The 16,925-nt window shown below is 49.1% G+C and overlaps 1 protein-coding gene across 2 annotated transcripts; it reads left to right on the top strand.

Moving 5' to 3' along the window:
• Nucleotides 1-1,670: 1,670 nt before the first annotated feature.
• On the top strand, nt 1,671-16,668 carry nacad (NAC alpha domain containing). Of its 2 annotated transcripts, none has more exons than XM_062466844.1 (10): nt 1,671-1,894; nt 5,375-5,661; nt 5,938-11,611; nt 11,756-11,995; nt 14,870-14,958; nt 15,136-15,204; nt 15,291-15,437; nt 15,715-15,846; nt 16,165-16,284; nt 16,533-16,668. In XM_062466844.1, the coding sequence occupies exons 1-10, from the start codon at nt 1,810-1,812 to the stop codon at nt 16,545-16,547; spliced, it is 6,858 nt and encodes a 2,285-aa protein (XP_062322828.1). In that variant the 5' UTR covers nt 1,671-1,809; the 3' UTR covers nt 16,548-16,668. The 2 variants fall into 2 exon arrangements, with proteins under 2 accessions (XP_062322828.1, XP_062322827.1); XM_062466843.1 differs by having other exon boundaries at nt 16,162-16,284.
• Nucleotides 16,669-16,925: the final 257 nt, after the last annotated feature.

Below are 16,925 nucleotides of genomic sequence, written 5' to 3'. Positions count from 1 at the left end.
TCCTGTCTCTATCTGAAGGTGATTTGTTTGTGCTGCAAGTGGGACTTCTTACTCATTTGCTTATAACAGAACAACATCTTCCCCCCCTGGTTCACTCGTGTGTTTAAGGAGGTATGACATGCAGTGTGTCCACCTGGTCATTACCAAGTACTAAGGCAACGTAGGTCACATACACAGACACCCACACACACTACTTTCCATATCCCAGACCAATACATCTTTTTACTACGGGACATTAGCATGGCTGATGTAAGAAAGATGGGCGGCTGAGGTGTGTGTGTGTGGGTGGCCGGAGAGGGTGGTGGGTGTGGTGGCGTAGGAGTGGACAGTTGGAGGGTGGCAGAGAACAGATGTTGGAGGAAGAACAGGGAGGGAGGACAGTGGAGTAGGATCTTCTGAGAAAGCAGAATCACACTGAGCACATTCAAGCTGTGGGTGAGAATGTGAGAGGGAGAAACAAAGATGGCATCCAAACATTGATAAACACAAATAGAATCCATGTTTTTGTGAGGTCACAAAATGGTCAGTAACAGTACATCGGCTGTACAAGTCAGCCTACCACGGAACAATTCCGCTGCAGAACGGTTCCCGCAAAGGCTCTGCTAATGGACTGATTGACTGATAGGTTAGCCTTCTCAGTAGCAGATCCCCCCTCCCCCCCAAGCCTAGCCAGCTCCCCCCACCAGCCCCCCCCCCCCCCTATTGATTTGAAGGGCCTTAGCCTAATATCTGGTGGAATAACTATTTTCCATCAGTAAAAAAAAAGGGAATGAGAGAAAAGAAGGCGAGGGGAGACCATTATTCTTCAGTGTGATGCCGATTGGCTGCCATGTTATTTGAGCTGTCATTTGTGGAGTAGTGAGGCTGTCAGCATCTTCAGCGCTAGAGGGAGGTACATTTTCTTTCTGCCGAGCTGGCTCAGGACAGCCTTAATGCCCCGACGCCCCGACCGTGGGAAGCTTGGCATTGCCATGGAAACTATCGGGGATGATCGCATCCCTCGCCCCCTCTCATCTTCTCTCCCCGCCTCCTTGTGACTGAGGCTCAGAGAAGACTGAAATGGCAGTCTAGGAACAAGGGATGAGACAGAAGAGGAGGTGGAGAGAATAGGCAGATGCTCTGGGGTGGGGGAGGGGGTCTGTCTAAGTGCCTTCTGACCCCCCTGGGGGCAAAGTGGAAAAGGATGTAATGTAGACGGTTTTATCCTCGTCTTCTTTTTGTCACTTTTCTTTATTTTCTATTCCATCCTTCCCTTGTTTTCTCCATTTTCTACAATGCCGTCTCCTGTAGAATCGGGGGCATCACTGAGACAGCAGCTGAAATCTGCTGACATCATCTCTGAGGATAGAGCCAATGTCTGGGAGAAAGGGAGGGGGAGAAGGAGGGAGCGGGTTGGAGGTGGGGGGTGGCAACAAAGAGGGGACAGGAGCAAAGTAATGAGAGTGAATACTGCAGCCCTTTCTCAGATTCTACACACACAAACGTACACACTCAAACATTGCATCGTGAGGCACACACACCCGCAAAAGCAACAACAGCATCATCACAGCTCTGCTTTACTGCACCACACAGAGAGAGACTGTCTCTCTCACTGTCCCTCCCTCTCTCTCTCACACACACACATTGACACATGCTGCAGGGGAAGATCTGAGTGCTGGGTCGCTAAGCATTTAGCCCCCTCCTTCTTTCTCTCTCCCCTCTCTCTCTTTCTCTCTCCCTCATTCCCTCTCTCCCTCTCCATGTTCACCTTGGCTGTTCCGGCTGCGTGGTTTATTGTTGCGTCAGAGCCAGAGAGAGCCAGAGAGAAGCATGCCAGGGGAGAGTACGTACAGATCTGTCCCCACAGCGAGAGACCCGGAGCGGGGAGCCGAGGAGACAGGGATTCCTGGACCAGGTAGGACCACAGGGAGAGGACAGGAGATGGAAGGACAGGGTCAGGAAAACAGGAGGAGAGAGAAGAGTAGAGAGAGATAAGGACAGAGAGGAAGACAGGATGAGCACAATAGAGCTGTTAGTGACGGAAATAGATCCTTGCTTGAATTACTATGTGGGGAGTAGATAAGGAGGAGAAATTAGATCTACATCATGTCTAAATGTCTCTCCTGTCTGCCTGTCTGCCTACCTGCCTTTTTTCCTGTGTACCATGTTTTTAACTGCACGCTTTTCTCAACATGGCCTCAACCCGTCATTTTATTTACAAACCACACCCCATCCCTAAATCCCACACCAGCCATCACGCCATATAACCTATTACATGTCCCCCTCCGTCACCACATATGCACTTTACATGCTTGTGCCTTAGTCCCAGTCCTATCCTATCCCACCCCCTCTGCGGCCGTACATGCTCCTGAGGGCAGGGGGAGCGAATCCTCCCTTCCCTTCTTTTCCCTTCCCCAGTCTCATCTGGACCATGACACAGCAACCACGCCACTCTACACTGCAGGAGCCAGGAGCAGAATGTCTCCCTGCTGGAGAGCAGCATCAGCAGCACTGTACAGAATACAGGGCTACAGCCAGCCACCTGGCTGTGGAGCTGTCAGAACAAATCTGAATGTTTGGTTTTTAGAATGAGACTTGGTTTCACTGTTATGGACTGCTGTTCAACCTTGGTTGTGTATGAAACTGATACTTACAACGAGATAGGGAAAGTGGGTGAAAGTAAAGAGAGAGAGAGGGAAGGAAAAAGGGATGAAAGTATATGTCTTACAGTAAAAATATTGAGGGACAGAGGGCTGAAAGGGGGATGATGGGTGTTCTTATGCCCTGTTGAAGGAGAAAGTAACAGACAGAGGGACAGAGGAAAGAGGGAGAGGTAGGAGGAAAAGACAGGATGGGGAGACGGGTGTTTTTCTGTTTAGAACAAGGAATTTTGTGTGTTTCACAGACTGCAGTTTTATATTCCGTCATTGTGACTCACACACAGTGGGAACTGGAAAGTTACTGTCCAAATTATGTTTATGTATTAAGGAAACCAAGACTGTTACTGTTAAGGTACAATCAAACATAATTTTATAATATATATTTGCACCTGTATCAGTTAACTTAGTTGCACTTGTATCAATTATCAAACTGCTTTATTTGTTTAATCCTGACCACCAGTTAGAGTAACGTATTACCCCACTTCTCCAAGAGCAACTATTTTTAATTTCTTCCACAAATCACAATTCTCCCAGTGTACAATATTCTAAACAGTGGTATTACCCCACTTCTCCAAAATCAACTATTTTTCATTTAATCCACAAATCACAATTCTCCCAATGCACAATATTATAAACTATGGTATAATGAAAGAGGGAGAGAAAGGATTTTACCATTTAAATAGACAGACACAAATAAGGCTTAGGATATGAGGCCATTGGTCCCTGGAGCTCTCCTCTGGGCCTGGGACTCTCCTGGAGTGGGGGCTGAAATAGAGGCTCCCTGTGGGGCATGCATGTGTGACACAGCTCCAGTCTGCCGCAGCATGCTCTTCTATATGCAATTGGCAGGGGGCTTTGCAAGAAGAAGGGTTGCTTCTGTGTTTACCATGCATGCTTGGGGGTGTTTTGGATATTTAGAAGAAGATGCAGGGACACATTTAGCTTAAAATGTTACATGAGAGTGCTGGATTTTGTGCTGTGACTTTTGGGGTCAGACTGTAGATTAGTTAGGTTGCAAAACAAGTATTTTTATCTCAGTAGGGAGACGTGCAATTTCACTTGACCTCTCCTCTATTACCCAAGTTTTAGTGTTGGTGATAAACAAATGTGTGTGTGAATATTTGTGTGCACTTACAGAGGGCTTAGCCTCTTAACATGAGTCAGCAACGGCACTACAATGAACAAAGGAGTCAGGTGGCTGAGCGGTTAGGGAATCGGGCTAGTAATCAGAAGGTTGCTGGTTAGATTCCTGGCCGTGCAAAATGACATTGTGTCCTTGGGCAAGGCACTTCACCCTACTTGCTTCGGGGGAATGTCCCTGTACTTACTGTAAGTCGCTCTGGATAACAGCGTCTGCTAAATGACAATGTAAATGTAACCCCCAAGCGAGACCGAACACACATACACACATGTACACACTGCAAAGGGTTGTTATTGGGGCCATGATGGAGACAGTGTGGCGGCTACAACTGCATAGAGGTTAGCTACAGAGATAGAGGAAGGAAACAGGGAGATAAAGAAAGAGAAAGGGAAAGATGGCAGAGATTGATGGAATTAGAGGACAGATAGGGTTAAATGGAGGATTATAAAGATCCAGAAGAAGCAAAAGAAGCGGGGAGACAGAGAGAAAAGGATGGACGGGCAAAGAAAGGGAAGGAAGGAGTGAGAGAGGAGGTGGGGGTTGTGGAAAACAGGGTCCATTAGTAAGAGATATCTGGATTACTGGCAGTCTGTGTGTGTGTGTGTGTGTGTGTGTGTGTGTGTGTGTATGTGGCTGGTCTCAGAATACAATAATGGACAATCAACTTGTGGACTGAAGTCAGTGTGGGATGGTTATGTTCAGTAGAAGAATTGAGGCCTGTTCTCAGTGTGTGTCTTCCCGTATACCAGGGTGTCTGTACAGGCCACTGTACGATCACTGTACATGTCACAGAGCTTCACATCTTTCTGGGTCACTTTTGTGGAAAATGCTAACTGTGAGGATATTTTATGAAGTGAAACTGAAGCGTTTTGAAGCTATGGAGCTTACTCTGATGATGGAAAATCTCCTGACTGATCCGGCCACTCCTCTCGCTCCTCCCCTTTGCCTCCATTTCAGTGCTCATTCCTTTCATTTGCTCCCAGTGATCGCTCATTCATGTTGACATGTGGAGTGGATGGTGTGGTAGAGAGAAAGAAAGAGGTTGGGAGACAGAGTGACAGAGATGTGTGTGTGTACGTGTGTTTTTGCTTGACTCAGACACAGTAATTCACTAAAAGCATCTGGCTAATCTGAGAGTCTAATCATTATGTAGAGGGACAGACAGACAGACAGACAGAGAGTGAGGATGGCCAACAAGAGACCTCTAGATGTGTGCTAGGTTCTGGTAGTGGACTGAACTGTTTGATGCTGTGTGACATTTCAATGGCATTAGAGTGTCAGTGTGTGGGAGGTAGAGTAAGGTTCAAGGAGAGACATGAAAGGACTGAAGTGACAGGAGACCTATTCTTTTGCAATGGGGTTTCATCTCTTTGATACACTCATTACGTTTTTGCATTTTATTTATTCAGAAGACGCTTTTATCCAAAGGGATATACAAATAGTGTGTGTAGAAACTACAGATAATCAAGGATCAGAAGTGTTTATACAGACTTTCTTTCTCGCTCTCGCTCTCGCTCTCGCTCTCGCTCTCGCTCTCGCTCTCTCTCTCTCTCTCTTTTGAACCATCTCTTCTTTTTTTTTTATTTTCTTTCAGACATGACCAGGCATCCCTCCACAGATTCCACCCCAAGTGACAGTGGCTCCACCCCTAGCGACAGTGGTTCTAGCCCCTCCCCTAGCACACCTCAAAAACTGCTCCCAACATGCACCTCTCCGTTTGGGCCGCGGCTGGTCCGAGCCATGCCTAGTTCCTCTGCGACCCCACGACCCCAGCCCGAGGGCTCTGACCATCGCCATGGCAACATTCCCAGGCTCTCTGGGAAGTTTGGGGGTCATGGACCCTGCGGGCACCGTGTACCAGTAAAAATGGAAAGAATCAAGGTGTGTGTTTACTGTATAGGTGCTTATGTGTATTCCAATACATACAGTAACCTTCTATAAGAAATAACATCACATTTGTCAACGACACAATCACAACTCAACAGTTTATATATTCCATAGAGGATAGCAGTACCTCATCAAAAATGTTGATTTTTGTGTGACAACAACTAGCCTTTAAAAGTAATATTTAACTTGGCTCCCACAGCCCTCTGTCATAAAACCTCAAAAATTGCCAATGAGCCGGTAACTGCTCACCTGATGCTTTCTCTTCTTCAGGTTCTTACAGGCTCAGAGGTGGAAAGTGACTATAAGGAGCCAGAAACTATGGACACAAGGGTGGTGATGGGCCAGGAGGCGCTACTCAAAACCATGGAGAGCCAGAAAAAGAAGCATGTGGCTGGAAGGAGTAGCCAGACGAGCTCCATGCTTGGAGGCCTAGTTCTGGAGGTCCCCAAGACCTCCTCAGAGTCCCAACCCAGAGTTACAGGCTCAGAGAAGTGTGAACTGGACACTGGGCAGGGTGTCCAGGACCTCACCCCACAGATAGAACAGGAGAAGGAGGAAGACAGAGGGTCTGTACTGCCGTCGGCCCCTCTCTTGTCCCCTCTCCTCACCGCTCTCATCCCTGCACCCCCTCCATCCCCAGAGCCAACCACAGCTGACTTGATAGACAGCCAGGGGGCGGGTTTGTCTCCCTCCCAGGGTGAAGTGCCTTCCCTGTCCCTTTCTGAGCTGGCCTATCCTGTCGCTCTGTCCTTCTCCGAACCAGACTATCCTGTAGATCCACTAAGAGTGGGCGTGCCATCGTCGCTGGACCCTGACCTGTACTACACCGCCCCCTCCACACCCATCAAGATGGCTTCTCGCTCCTCACACCTCAAACACCGCTCCTATCCTGGCTCCCCTGCCTCCCCCCTCTCCCCCACCTCCCCCTCAGACAGTGAGGACCTATGCTCCCCCCTCACCTCTCCCTCCGGGTCCTACATCACAGCGGAAGGAGGCAGCTGGACCTCATCCTACACCTCCTCCACCTCTCCCTCCACCTCCCCCAACCTGCTCCTCGCTGAAGAGGGGCAGGATGCCCAAGAAGCGCCTGCATGCTTTGTGGGCTCCCTGTCTGAGATAGGAGACGAGGTGGCAGAGGAGAGGGGACAAGGAAGCGTGGCAAAGGAGGAAGAGAGGGGAGGAGATTTCCGTCCATTTCTGTCAGAGAGCTTTGGAATGCGATCGCGCCTGGGGGCGACAGAGAACGTGATCCTGGAGGAGGAGGAGGTGCTGAGAGGGGAGGTGATCATGGTGTCTCAAGGCAGCTGCCGACCCCGCTGGGTTACTGAGAACTCCTCTCCACTGAGGAGCAGCAGTGGCCGGAGCAGCGACTCCCAGGAGGAAGGAGAGGAGTCTGAGGGATCTCTCTGCCCAGGGGAAGAGGCTGGAGCTGGGGGGGTAGAGTATCACAAGCCAATCCTGCCAAGAGGCCTAGAGCTGGAGCTAGAGGCCTGTTTTTCCCAGGATCTCAACTTACAGATGATGCAGTTAGTGGGGAAGGATGGAGAGGACCTCCCAGAGCTGAGCTCCAGCCCTGTTACTCCACACATGGCTTCTAGTAGTCTCTTTCCAGACTTCCCTGGCCTTCCCCTGGAAGCCTACACCTCAGAGGGTCTGGATGGAGAGAGCCCTGGGCCCTTCCTTCTCTTCCCAGGAGCCTACAGCCACGATGGACCAGAGGATGAGAGGATGATTCCGGCCTCCCTGCTTTCCTTCCCTCTACACACCAGCTTCATCTTCCAGGCAGACTCCATGGAAATCACCCTCTTCCCCACAGAGGACGAGAACAAGGGAGGAGAGGGGAACAGCAGGAACGAGGGGAACGACGTTGACGCCTACGCAGCTGGAGAGGAGGAAGGAGATGTGGAAGATGACGACGATGATGAGGATGACAAAAATGATGATGGTGATAAAGGGGGGGCAGAGATAGAAGTGGGGAAGGAAGCCAAAGTCGAGGTAGCAGTTAAGGAGGAAGAGGAGGAGGAAGATGAGGAAGAGTGTGAGGGCAAATTGGTGGAGGACCCCACAGAAGAGGACACCTCTGCCTCCTTCCTTCATTCGCTGTCAGAGACGTCCATCAATGAGGGTCTGGACGAGTCCTTCTGTTTCCATGACGAAACAGACGACTCTCTTGATTCTGCTTCCTACAATGGTGAGGAAGACGAGCGTCTGTACAGCACAGAGAGGCATGCAGAATCCCTGGAGCCCCAAGGTCCAGATCTGCTGGACCCCACAGAACCACAACCCCAACTGCGGCCTCCCAGCCCCGCGAGAGAAGCAGAAGTTCCGCGGAGCCAACCTGAAGGTAATAGTCCTCCAGATCCCAGCCCAGTGGAACCTCCTCCGGCCTGTCCAGAGTCATCCAACAGTTCCAGCAGCAGTGAGAGTGAAATGGAGATCTCGTCTAGCTCCTCAAACCCTCCTGTTCCTTCTGTTCTCCTCAAATCTGCTGTCACCCCCACCTTTACCCCTGGCCCTGTTGGTCCTGTTACTGACAGTATGTTAATCTGTGCTATTGCTGCTGCACCAGTTCCCACCCCTGTTCCTGACACCACGCCTTCTACTGATACCATCCCAGCCCTTGCTATTTACACTACCCCGGACCCTGCTACTGACACCACATTTGCCCCTGCTACTGATACCAACCCTGCCCTCGCTACTGATACCAATTCTGCACCTGCTACTGATACCACCCCTGCCCCTGCTACTGATACCACCCATGCCCCTGCCACTGATACCACTCCTGCCCCTGCTACTGACACCACCCCTGTCCCTGCTACTGAGCCCAAGCTAGCTACAACAGAGCTAGAGGAGGAGAAGCTCTTCCAGAGTTCCATGAAGTCACAAAGGGACAAACAGAGCACTGACATTCAAGAGGAGGAACTCACAAACCGGACTGAAGGAGACTCTTTCACTTTGCTCATAAAGCCACGGCCATCTCAATCGCACACACCAAGACATGTTGGGGGCAGGAAACAGTTCAAGGTGACACCCGGGCCCCAGAAGTTGGCTGTGTGTGGTTTTGCAGTGGCCATGGGGGGGTCTGGGAGGAAGGAGGACACAGAGAAGGAACTGGACCAGAAGAATGGCAACACTCCAACAGAAAGTCAGAACCCTGAGGGTACCTTTTCCTCTGTGAGCCAGGAGGAGACCACTGCTACCAATGACCTAAACAAGGGGGTCCCTCTCCTTTCCTACCCCAAAGACCCCACCTCTAACTCCAGCAACATCCCAGTGTCCACCTACCCGGAGGGCCTCACTGACTTGCCTGACAACCTGGGCCTGACACCTGACCTCTGCCCTTGCGACCTGGCCCAGGAGAACTTGCGAGAGAACACTCTGAGCGCAGAGGAGGGGGGCCCCGGGGCCCTCGGCTCCCCTCATTCTCCCATGGCCATCTCCCCCAAGAGGGAGAACTCGGAAACAGATGCCGGGGGGAAAATTGGTCTTGGGGCTGCGTCCTGGGGGTCTGATGGGATGGGGCTGGGGTTAGACCTGGAGTTAGGCAGGGGGCTGAGGTCTGGGGCTAGTGTTGGGGCCTGGGGAGCTGGTGAGTCCCTCTCCCTCTCTCTGGGGGAGGGATATGAGTTGGATGCAGAGAGCGTGCTTCTGTGTGAGATGGATGGACAAAGTGGACACACACCGGTGGCTCCCAACATCAGCACTCAAGGGAACAATGAGGACGATGTGTTGGGGGACGAAGAGGACAACAACAGTCTCTGTGGTCGTCCAGACAAGATGGCAGATGTAGAGCTGGCTGGAGAAGGGCTGGAGTCCAACCTGTCGCTCTGGAGTTCCATCGAGGAGATCTCGGAGGCAGGCGGAGGAGAGGATGGAAGTTCCCGGTTTCCTGAGGATGATGTCAGCAACCTACAGACTCTGGACCATGAAGGTGATAACACTGACACACAGCCCTTGTGGAAAAAGTCTGCCAACCATGATTCTATCTTCTACCCCCTGGCAAAACCCCCCTGTGTGACTCTGAATGCCCTCTCAGAGAAGGCAAGGCCTCAGAGTGCAACTGTGAGGGAGTCCATCTCTAACATACCACTCACCGAGGAGCAATCCCCACTCCCTGATCAGCCAAGGACACCCACAAGAAGCTCAACGCTCCAATCAGAAACAACACAGGCCTCCCCGTCCGCGGAGAGTTCCAGTAGTATCTCACTGCCAGAGGTTGAAACCCAGAAAGACACAAGCATGTCCAGACTAATAGGAAGTGACATAACCTTGTCTCTACTGGGAGGGTCTTTTGGTTCCTTCAACCCCAGAACCAGACACTCAGACTCCAGGCCAAGTAAAGGTGCTTTAGAGAAAGCTCTCCCCACTGTCAAGGACAAAGAAGAGAATGCAAAGATTCAGCAGCAACAGGAGGAGGAAGGACTTCAGACTGAGGGTCTCATAGAGGGCAGAATCAGTGGTGTGACTGACAGGGGCATGGATCAAACAAAAACCAGCAAAGGTGCCTTTCAAGGACAGGACAGTGGTGTTAGTACCTCAGGAGGAAAAGAGGAGGAGGAGAGAGGGACAGAGACAAGGATGGAAGGAGGAAAGGAGAGAGGGCTCGAAGGAGGAGAGATGACAGTTAAGCGGAATGTCTCTCCAACTGAGAGAGAAGTGGAGCAGTCAGAACGTTGCACCCCAGAGGGTGAGCTTAGCACAGACAAACCTGTCTCAGCACAGACGGGGCGGAGAGGGAAGGACGGCAGAGCCCGAGGCAGGGAAAGGGCAGCTCAGCTGGACTGGCCAGCACAGACGAGCCCTGGGTCTGCTGATGAACTAAAGGAATTATCTGTCCCAAATAAGGCCGAAGCAGATGGCACCCTGGCGGCTGGCAAAGCCTTCTATAAAGCCACAGCCAAGAGGGGCAAGAAGGCCCTCCGTGAACCTGGCCCCTCACAATTTCAACCGAGGACATCTGTGGACTACCCCGAGGCTGAGTCAGAGATAACAGAGGACAGCCAGCCCGGTTCTGGTGGACACTCTGCCGGTGCTGATGACTACTTTCCAGACCTCTACCCCAGCCCCAAGTCCAATCCTAATCTGAAACTTGCCAATCCTGCCCCTGTCAAATGCAATGCTGCTGTTTTCCTCAAACAGGAAGTACTGGATAACAGGGCCATATCAGACAGCCAGACAGGAAGCAAAGACATACATGACAACAACTTTGGCAGTGGCCACATCTCTTTTCCACAGCTGAGCACAGCTTCCTTTCCACCCTCACACTCTCCTCCTCCCCCTCTCCCTGTCTGTCCTCCCCCTACCTCCTCCCCTCTCGTCTCCTCCTCTTCTCCTTCTTGCTCCTCTTCCCCTCCTCCTCTCTCCTCTTCCCCTCTCCCACTCTCCTCCTCTCCCATCTCCACCTCCACACACTCTCCATCCTCCTCCCCGCCCCTTCTTCCGTCCTCCCCTCCCCCTCTCTCCTCCTCACCACTCTCTTCCTCTCCTCCCCCTAGCCCTCAGAAGGGGACAGAGGTGACCGTTCCCTTTCTGGTACAGGAGTCCCAGCCTCTCCACCCCTCCTCCCCTCCCCCAGCCCCACCCTCCACTGATGCCATACATCTCCCTGCTCCTCCTACTTCTCTATCAGAATCCTCCCTACCAGACACACACCTAAACTCATGCACCAACATACAGGGACAACAGGGCATCACCGATCTTTCTACTCCCTCTAGTGCTTCCCCTATACCTACCACACCCACCAGAAGTGTCTCTTTGCCTCTAGCTCCACCTTTAGCCCCCTCCAGCCTGACCCAGCCCACTCAGGAGCACAGGGTCCCAAACACAGTGCCTGACCTGGACCCCCAACCCCACACCTTCCTCCAGCCCTTGCCCATGCCCCAGCTCGAGTCCCACAGGCAGACTAAACCAGGCCAGTCATGGAGTCTGGAGGAGAGGCCCAGAGGTGAATTAAATTTTTTCTTTAGTTGTATGGGCAAAAGCCCAACACTCTAACATTCATCCTCTTATAAAATGTGTGTATAATGTATGTGTGTAATACGTGTGTGTGTTATGTGTGTGTGTGTATTATGTGTCTGTGTTTTCGCAGTTGAGGAGGTCACAGACAGTGAGGATGACAGTGCTGCTCAACGACAAGGTCACAGGACTCAACCCAGAGCGATTTTGGGAAACAGAGGCAGTTCTTATTTAAATAAGGAGTCTGGCTCATCCAATCAGAGAGAGAGCCAGCCTTCCATCTCCCACCCACTTGCTGACAGACAGGCAGGCTGTTCAATCAGCCACAGCTACAAGATTTCAGAGGAGATTGACTTGTCCTTCAAGAACAACTGTATGTAAATAGTAACCTCTTTTTCATTTCTTATACATCAGTATATGTCTCAAGCTATATTTCCCTATATCACTATTACACAGTACTGTTTCTTACGGTGGCCCTGAAGTGCAAAACACATCCACTAATACGAGTACATCCCCCAAATGAAAACACTCCCCCCCAATACGAGTAAACTCCACACAAAACACACGTCAAAGTTATCGTGTGTGAGTCCTGAAATAGCTGTGTCGTCATTAGAACCCGTGCAGTTGCTCTCGAGAAAATGCGCTCGGCTACAAAGCCGGCAGTTCTCTAATCAATCTCACGGTACTTTGAATACATACGTCACAGTGACCTAGCCTCGGCGCCGTCTCAAGTCGGACAAAAAGTCTAACGGTGTGTGTCCACTTAAGCGGAGCGGGCGGCGCGGGGCGTCGGCTTACAATTCATTTTCAATGAAACCGGGCGTTGACGCTCGCATAGGGCATTGTGGGAAGGCGAGCGAAGGGTTGCAAGTTGGATTTTCTCAACTTTATGTAAAAGAGGAGCGTTAAACGCTAGCATTGGCCAATCGGATTGATCCTTGTTTCTTGTAACGTAGCAACCGTTGGTCATGGTATTTATTTCTAGGCTTTACAATTTCAAGATGGAGGAGAAACTTATCTTATGTGTCTGCACACCCAGTTCTGTTCAGAACACTGTTACGTAATGTGACGAGCCTGAATTTAAAGATTACATTAAAATAATAATGCATGGTGCAGGGTTGCCGATGTTGTCAGTGGTGTGTTTTTATAGCCTCGCTCTGCCCGCCTACGTACTTCCGCAAAATTTTCATTTCCCTTCTGTACTAGGTCTAAGCTTTAGGGATATTAATCTTTTTTTTCCAGCCACATTTTTGGTGGTCCAATCAGCAAACAGAGGGAGTGGCTGAGATCGATTACGTTGATATCGTTCGCTAGTTTGAGTTGTAGTTCAGTAATAGCGGCGGAGAAAGATGCGAGCGAAGCCATTCGATCCGTTGTGACAACTGCCGAATATCCAGAAGTTAAAGCTGGAGCAAGAACAATCTTTGCTGAGTTTTCTTGGTGGCCATGATGTTGTGGCCCTCCTCCCCACGGGATTCGGGAAAAGTTTGATTTTCCAGCTAGCTCCGTTGGTGGTAAAGGAGTTGGCTAAGGCGAACGCTAGCAATTGGTTATGGCAGATACAATAGTTTTTAACTTCAACAGAGTACCCACCTTCAAGGAAGTTAAAGATTGTCAATCGAGCGATCCCAGACTCTCTGTACAAATGAAATGTCTGAGAGTCTGGTAGGACCAGGCTAGTGTTTTTATACTTTTAAATTCAGTCTTGTCACATTACATGACTGTTCCGTGCCACTGCTAGCTCCCTAGCCCAGCTGACAAACGACTGGTTGAGTGACCAGTGGCATAACATGTATTCTACTGTAATCTTGCGCTCGTAAAATATACACAAATGTTGTGTAAAAGTAGTATTTTGATCAATATCGTGAGTACATGAACCCAAGTCTGCACGCTTGGCCATGACTACAACAGTGATCTTAGAGAACTACAACTCTGTATTAACCTGTCGGACACCCCCCCGAGCGTGGTGTACTGTGGGAAGGTGAGGTGGGTAGAATGGGTGTCCAGCCTCACATAATAAGTTTCTCCTCCATCTTGAAACTGTGAAACCTACAAATGTTTACCCTGACCAACGGTTGCTATGTTACAAGAAACAAGAAACAAATCAGCTTGGCCAACGCTAGCGTTTAACGCTCCTCATTTACATAAAGTTGAGAAAATCCAACTTGCAACGCTCCGCTCGCCTTCCCACAATGCCCTACGCGAGTGTCAACGCCCGGTTTAATTGAAAATTAATTGGAAGCCGAATTTGGCGCAGCCGGCGCTGCATGAAGTCCCCCTGAACACACCTGATGTATTCAGGGGGAGATGAGCAAGTCATTCTATTTGGGTGGAGTTGTGGGGCCCCAAATCAGTGACATAATGTTTTGAATTTTAAAAGGCATTGAATACTTCATATTGAAATTTAGACAAACACCAAATTCTCATATGAATATTTTTCAATGTAAAATAAAATTCAGGTTGCTCAAATTCGAGCCAAAACATTTTTATCTTAAAAAATTCTAGCCCCCCAAAAATGTACCTATCAAATTTGAGCCGAAAAATTTTAAGCTTGAAATTTTTCAGCTCGAGCCTTGAATTTTTTGATCTGATTTTTTTTTTACATTGAAATATATATTCATACGTGAATTCGGTGTTGTTTACATTTCAATATTAAGTATTTAATTTTAAAATTCAAAACATGATGTCACTGATTTGCTTCCATAGGAGTGCTTTTTATTTGGGGGGGGATGTACTCGAATTAGTGGGGGTGTTTTGCACTTCAGGGCCACCGTTGTTTCTATTGTCTTCTATTATTTCCACTTTAATATTTATAGTTATTCATATATAATCATAAACTATTGTTTTGCTATCACATTCTGAATATGACAGCAGTGTTCCCCTCTTCCACAGCATGGAACACATTGAATTATAATATATTATCTCAAAAGAATCATACATTGTAAATCAGCTGTTCAGCCCAAACCAGAAAGGACCATTTTCAGTAAATCAACACTGTTGAACTATTTAATGATTGACTTCAGTTAGATGTCAATTTCTGTGTGACGCTGTCTTTGAGGCGACACTCACCCTGTAGTGGTCAGGTGTAGATTAAAGAGCTCTCTGATCAACAGCTCTTCAACTAACGAGCTGCAGAGTCGCTCCGTACCCCATCTGACTCATAGTAATTAGTTACGATGGTAAGGAAAATGTGATGCAGGTCTTTTGTTGGTAATGTGTGTGCGTGCGTGCGCTTGTGTGCTCACAGTGGGCTCCTGTAACGAGTCGGAGAGTGAAGGGTCAGTACCAGAGCGGGAGGAACCAGGTTGGACGCCAGTGAGACCCTCTGAGCCCCAGGTGAGTGCATGTTCTGTGGGGAAGGACAAGTCTCTCTCAGCCCTCATCACAAAACACAGTTACAAAAGGGTCAACCCGTTTCTATATGATACTTTTAAAATTCCTGTTTTGTGTGCTTTTTTCTCTTGATAATCAACTCTGATACTGTCTTTTATTCAGTCTCTCTCTCTCTTTCAGTCCATGTCTGCTGCTGAGGAGGCGATGAACAGACCCAAACAGAGCCGCAGCGAGAAGAAAGCCCGCAAGGTCAGACTTTAACAGCCAAGCAGAGCTAATCAAACATAGCTAACACAATCATGTACATAAAATACTGTGTGTGTTTGTGTGTGTAGGCCATGTCTAAGCTTGGTCTGAAGCCAGTTCACGGTATAACCAGGATCACCATAAGGAAGTCTAAGAGCATCCTGTTCGTCATCAGCAGACCAGACGTGTTCAAAAGCCCAGCATCTGACATCTACATTGTGTTTGGAGAGGCCAAGGTGACCTCTGCCATTCTCTCTCTCTCTCTTTCTCTCTCTCTCTCTCTTTCTCTCTCTCTCTCTCTCTCTCTCTCTCTCTCTCTCTCTCTCTCTCTCAATCGATCTGTCTGTTTCTACCTCTCTTCTCTGTTGCTGTCTTTCTTTGTCTTTATTTTCCTATCTGTTGCTGAACACTGTGTTAACAGCCCAAAGTGACTTCTCACTCTCCCCCCTTCCTCTCTTTTCTACCTGTGCCCACTCTCTCTCCGTCATCCCTCTCTCTCCTCCCCTCCCATAGATAGAGGACCTGTCTCAGCAGGTTCACAAGGCCGCAGCAGAGAAGTTTAAGGTGCCCGTGGCCCCTTCCCCCCTGGCTCCCCCTGCCCCCCCCAGCCTCACCATCAAAGAGGAGAGCGAGGAGGAGGAAGAGGTATATCAAAACGTCAACACTGACTAGATATGCTAATAAGTATATGCTAGTCTGCAGTCTTACCCGTCTCTCTCTCTCTCTCTTCACTTCAGAAAAAGCTTTCTTGGCATGAAACACATTTGTAAATATTGACAAAGCAACAATGAAATTGTAATGATAACAATGATAGTAATAATGAGAAGAGGAAGAATGTTGAGCAAAGTTGAAAATTAAACATGAAGAAAACGTAGCTACTACTACTTTCAATAATGAAAAAAATTATTCCCTCCCCCTTTTTTATATCCTCTCTTCCCCTTCTCTCTGTCTGTTTCTCAGCAGGATGAGGGAGCTCTGGAACAGAGGGATATTGAGCTGGTGATGGCTCAGGCCAATGTGTCGCGGGCCAAAGCCGTCAAAGCTCTGAAACACAACAAGAACGACATTGTCAATGCTATCATGGTGAGGAGAGGGAGTGGAGAGAGGGAGTATATGTATAAAGAAAGGGGAAGTCAAGTCCTTCGTCAGTGCCCACTCTGTCCATTAGGGAGCAGTGAAGACTTTACACAAACCAAAAACCACTCCAATACCAAGTCAATGTTATGTTGTGTTTCACTAAGCCCGTCTCATTCCACCCCTCTTCAAAAAGTACTAACACGTCGATCTCTCTCTGTCCACCTCCCCCTTCTCTCTTCCCTCCCTCTCCCTAGGAACTGACCATGTGAGAGGAGAGGAGAACCTCCCAGCCCCACCCCTACCCATCCATCCAAGACTCTCAAGCCTACTCTTCTCTATCGCTACTATGTTGCATCATCAGTACCTGCTCAATAAAATCTGTTATAACCACCCCTGAGTGAACTGTAACTGGGTCTCTGTCTCTATGGGTCTCTGCGTTTATACTCTGAAAGGATCTAGTATTGTACTGGTACAGTCATACAGAAGACTCAGCTATCCCTAGACTCTGTTGCCCCACTCAAACCAAGAAAAAGAAAGGATAAGAAACTGTCTCCATGGTACATGGTAGAGGATACCCGCACTCTCAAGAAGTCCACTAGAAAGCTAGAATGTAAGTGGCGTTCCACTAAATTGGAGGTTTTCCACCA

Source organism: Osmerus eperlanus, chromosome 7, assembly GCF_963692335.1.
Source record: "Osmerus eperlanus chromosome 7, fOsmEpe2.1, whole genome shotgun sequence".
Lineage (NCBI taxonomy): Eukaryota > Metazoa > Chordata > Actinopteri > Osmeriformes > Osmeridae > Osmerus > Osmerus eperlanus.
This window is presented reverse-complemented; position numbering and strand designations above follow the sequence as displayed.

Bases quoted from the DNA above. Each gene is read 5' to 3' on its own strand.
- nacad (XM_062466843.1), top strand. From the start codon at position 1,810: ATGCCAGGGGAGAGTACGTACAGATCTGTCCCCACAGCGAGAGACCCG. The intron at 5,662-5,937 runs GTGTGTGTTTAC...TCTCTTCTTCAG, and splicing joins TAAAAATGGAAAGAATCAAG to GTTCTTACAGGCTCAGAGGT. The intron at 15,438-15,714 runs GTGACCTCTGCC...CCCCTCCCATAG, and splicing joins TTGTGTTTGGAGAGGCCAAG to ATAGAGGACCTGTCTCAGCA.